This window comes from Lepidothrix coronata, unplaced genomic scaffold (assembly GCF_001604755.1).
Source record: "Lepidothrix coronata isolate B3197 unplaced genomic scaffold, Lepidothrix_coronata-1.0 Scaffold216, whole genome shotgun sequence".
Lineage (NCBI taxonomy): Eukaryota > Metazoa > Chordata > Aves > Passeriformes > Pipridae > Lepidothrix > Lepidothrix coronata.
Genome location: NW_016690396.1, coordinates 1,318,837 through 1,323,327, shown reverse-complemented (window position 1 = coordinate 1,323,327; position 4,491 = coordinate 1,318,837). Strand labels below are relative to the sequence as shown.

The 4,491-nt window shown below is 44.7% G+C and overlaps 1 protein-coding gene across 1 annotated transcript; it reads right to left on the bottom strand.

Moving 5' to 3' along the window:
- Nucleotides 1-3,382: 3,382 nt before the first annotated feature.
- Nucleotides 3,383-4,179, bottom strand: LOC108506488 (endogenous retrovirus group K member 25 Pol protein-like). The gene is given in 2 exon segments (XM_017833562.1): nt 3,383-3,930; nt 3,933-4,179. Coding segments are annotated over 2 exon segments (795 nt in total).
- Nucleotides 4,180-4,491: the final 312 nt, after the last annotated feature.

Below are 4,491 nucleotides of genomic sequence, written 5' to 3'. Positions count from 1 at the left end.
AGATTGGAAGAACTCCCATTGGAGGATGCAAAGCATCAGGTGGAATAACAGCAACCTTGGATGAGGCTGGAGAATCTCCTTTCACCCACTTAAGGGGAGACTGGAGGGTAGGGTAGCTGAGGGTATCTTTTCCATATGACTCGATAACTTGTCTGCTACCTAGCCTCCAGTCTCTTTTTGGAGGAGAATGTGTTATCGTGGGCCTTTTAGTAGTGGTTAATTGCCACAACCCGCGGGGAAAAGGGAATGGGGACGCAGCATTGCAATTAGGGTCGGGACACAGTTGAGGTGAAGGAAGCAATGCTGACTTTATTAGAACAAGCAGGGACTTATATAGGGTTGGAATAGGGGCTGGACTCAGGATAGGGGAGGAGCAAAGGATTGACAACTCAGGGACTCTTGGGATAGGGGAACAGGGTAGAGATGGGCGGAGTCTGGGTGTCTCCAGGAGAATGGGCCAATCGGAGCTACCTCTGCACTGCACCAAACAGAAACCAATCACAGGCAGAGGAGCAGGAAAACAGGGGAGAACAACAGGTTTTGGCGGGAAAACTGTGAGGGAAGGAGGAGACAATATGGAGGATATGATTTTTAAAACAACAAGCTGGGGTACATACAACACTATAACAGTACAACAATAAACTGGGGAAAACTGGGGAAAAGCTGTCAGTCCAATGGTTGTCACATCCGGTAAATAAACGTCTTTTCTAGTGTATTAGTGTCCATTCCGGTGTAGATCAGTCACTTCAGGGGTTATAGATCTGTCTCCATGCCTGGTATTTCTGCCAGTTGCTTTCTTCTTCCCCAACAGTTAATCTTTTAGGGGTCATGTAAAGACTTTGTGGCTGGGGGGTAAGAGGTCTTGCCTCCGGCCCCACTGCCAGGTACTTCACTCTCAATGTATCATTAAGGATGGGGTTTTGCATACAAAGCATTCCGAAGTCTCTCTTGTGGCGAATCAATGAGGTGGGTTTTTCATTGATTAACCCAAATTTGTGTAGGTGGAATAGGGTGACCTGGCTGATGGCACAGGGTCCTCCAATAGGATAGGATGGGATACCAGCCCACGCTCTCTCGCCACAGATTAGGAATCTTCCCTGGGGCAGGGCACTGGGTTTGAAGCCTACTGACTCTGTTGTGATTATTTCAAGCGCAGTGCCATTGCACCACAGGGAGGCATCCTGATATATTTTCTTAAAGGGAGTAACATTGTTCTTCTTTATGCAAGATGTAGACCGAGATACGAACTTAAAACACTGATCGGTAATAACAGAACCTAAGATCTCAAATTCAGCGGGGTCATCCTCACCATAAGAAAGTGATTCAAAATAATTTCTGAAATCGTCACTAAGGGGTAAACCAACTAAACACATCTGAAATAAATTATTAATATTATTAACTGAAAGACAGATAGTGTCATTATTTGTTTCTTGTGCCAACTTCACCCAAACATTTTCGGGCTGTTTTCGGGCTGTTGGTACATCCAGATGGGAATGGCTGATGAGGTCTCCAATGTTGAAAGGATCACTCCGAAACTGAGGAAGGTGGTGAAGGCCTAGATGGTTTGCATGATGTTTCTCTGAAGACCTTCATGCACTTTGCAGGAACCCACCTCAGTCCTGTATCAGTGGAGATACAGGTGTGTCCCTTCCCCAAAGTGATGAGGGGAAAGGGACCCGTCCACTTGTCAGTTAGTAGGTCTTTGTGAAGTATTTTGGCCTTCCTTATGTTCTGTTGGTTTTCTGATCGGAAGTGCCTCCTTATAGGGCTTCTACTTGTGGGCATGTCAGGTCCCTGCAATTATTTTAGAAATTTAGAACATACATGACTTTCTCTAGTCTTTCTTGGGGAGCCAGACCCATACTCCCCCTTTTTTGTTTTCTTAGTAGATTTTTTTATGTTTTGATGGGCCCTTTCCACTATACCCTGCCCTGTGGGGTTATGAGGAATTCCAGTGGTATGGTGGATACCCCAGCTATTAAAAAATGCTTTGGTTTCTTTCGATACATATGAGGGCCCGTTATCTGTTTTGACCTGTTTTGGGACCCCCATTCTTGCAAACGCAGACAAAAAATGCTTCTTGACATCTCGATTTCTCTCACCAGAATGCATGGTGGCTACTATCATTTTGGAGAATGTGTCAATTGACACATGTTCATATCTTACTTTCCCAAATTTGGGCACGTGTCACATCCAATTGCCAAATTTCTAGTGGCTCCAACCCTCTGGGGTTAGTTCCTTCGGGTTTAAGTGGGGCCACTGCTTGGCAATCAGGGCAGGTTTTTAAAATCTCCTTTGCCTGATTTAATTTCAGATTAAATTGTTCTTGTAGTGATTGACCATTTTGGTGGAAAAACTCATGAGAAAATCTGGCTTGCTGGAATAAATTTGGTACTGGCACCATACCTGCCAGCTGATCTGCAATCTGGTTTCCCTCCGCCACAGGACCTGGTAGAGCAGTGTGGGACCAGATATGTATAATGTAATATCCAAATTTCCTGTTTTGAATCAAAAACAATAGCTTGTCTAGCAAATCAAACAGAAGCTGATTAGAAACATCTTTTAAATTCTCTTTACTATGCCCACCACATAGGCTGAATCAGATACAATATTTGTCACTTTGTTTTGAAAGATCTCGAAAGCACGTACAACTGCTGAAAGTTCCACAGTCTGAGGTGAACCTTGCACTTTATGGATATCTTGTCGCCAATTGTCATCCTGTTTCCAGACGATGACTGCATCTCCAGTCCTACCGGAGCCATTCGTGAATATCTTCTTTGCTTCTCTAATTGGAATCTCGGATTGCATAATTTCTAATTTGAATGGAATTTGGGCCAATCTCTGAACAAACTGACATGCCAGGAGGTGAAACTTCACCTCTTCCGGGTATCCACCAATGGCAATTTGGAAATCAACAGAGGGTCTCAGTAGTTGCCCGATTTGTTCAGAGGTTAATGGGAGGTAAACATAATGTGGTTCCCTTCTGTTAAGCTCTAAACACCTCATATGTCCTTTGAAGACTAATTTGCCAATCATTTTACCCAGGGTGGAACTGGTGGGGGAGGAACAACCATTCCCACAAGTAGAAGTCCTTACTATCGATTGAAAATTGGCCCAAGATGGCTAATGGCTGTTTTTCTTCCCTTACAATTACCAAGGAGGATGGCAGTCCCTCCATCCTCCGACTCACTTGTCTTTCCGATATTTTCTTTTCAACCATATGGAGGGCATCTTCTGCCTCCTTTGTAACAGACCTGAGGGAGGACAGATCTGCATGTCCTTTCAAAAGCTCAAATAGGGGATGTAAATCACTGGTTGTGATCCCCAGTACAGGGCGTATCCAACTTATAGCTCCTAGTAGCTTCTGGAGGTCATTCAAATTTCAGACATTTTTGTCAATGGTAACTGTTTGCGGTCTGACACTTTTTTGGTTAATTTGGAGTCCGAGGTACCTCCATGGTGCTTCCTTTTGTACCTTTTCTGGGGAAATTTCTAGACCATGTGAATTTAGAGTAAAAACAACCAAATCTAAAGTCTTTTTGACAGCCAGTTCTGTCTCCGCGCAGATCAAAACATTGTCCATATAATGGAAGATGACTGACTTTGTGAATTTCTGCCTAATTGGGGATAAAATTTTTGCAACAAACATTTGACAAAGCGTTGGCAAATTCTTCATCCCCTGGGGAAGCACTTTCCACTGGAACGTGCAGTGAGGTTCACAAGCATTGATTGCTGGGACGGAAAACGCAAATTTCACCAAATTGGCCGAATTGAGAAAAATATGAAAGAAGCAGTCCTTTATATCGACAACCATCATGGGCCATTCAGCAGGTAGCATAGATGGAGATGGCATACCTTGCTGAAGGGCTCCCATGGCTTCCAGAACTTCATTCACTTTGTGCAGGTCCTGGAGAGATGTCCAGAATCCGAGGATTTTTGGAGGACAAACACTGGAGTGTTCCAGGGACTGGTGGAAGACTCCAGGTGTCCTTTGGCCAATTCCTGATCTACCAATTTGTTTAAAATTTGCAGGTTTTGGATTGGTAGGAGCCACTGATCCACCCAGACTGGAACTTCAGTCTTCCATGTCAGTCTGGGCAGCTGCACTTGCTCAGTGACCCCCCCTAAAAAATTGTCTCTATTCCGAGATGCCACTGCTCCATGGCATCCTGTCCCCATAGGGTTACTGGAATGTTAAGTATGAATGGTTTGAGAGATGCAGGTCTGGCCTCTGGCCCGTATATGCTGACAGTTTTGGTACTTCTGGCTGGCTGTTGTGATCCACCCACCCCGCTGACCCTTATGTCGGTTGACTGTGCTGGCCAGCTGGGAGGCCAATCTTGGGAGGTGACGCTAGTAACGTCGGCCCCTGTATCTAACAATCCTATAATGCTAACTTTTTGTGGTTTCCTGGGTTCTGGAAAATAAACAGAGCATGTCAAGAACACTCTGAAAGATTTGACAGCAGTCATCCAATTTGCCTGTATTGGG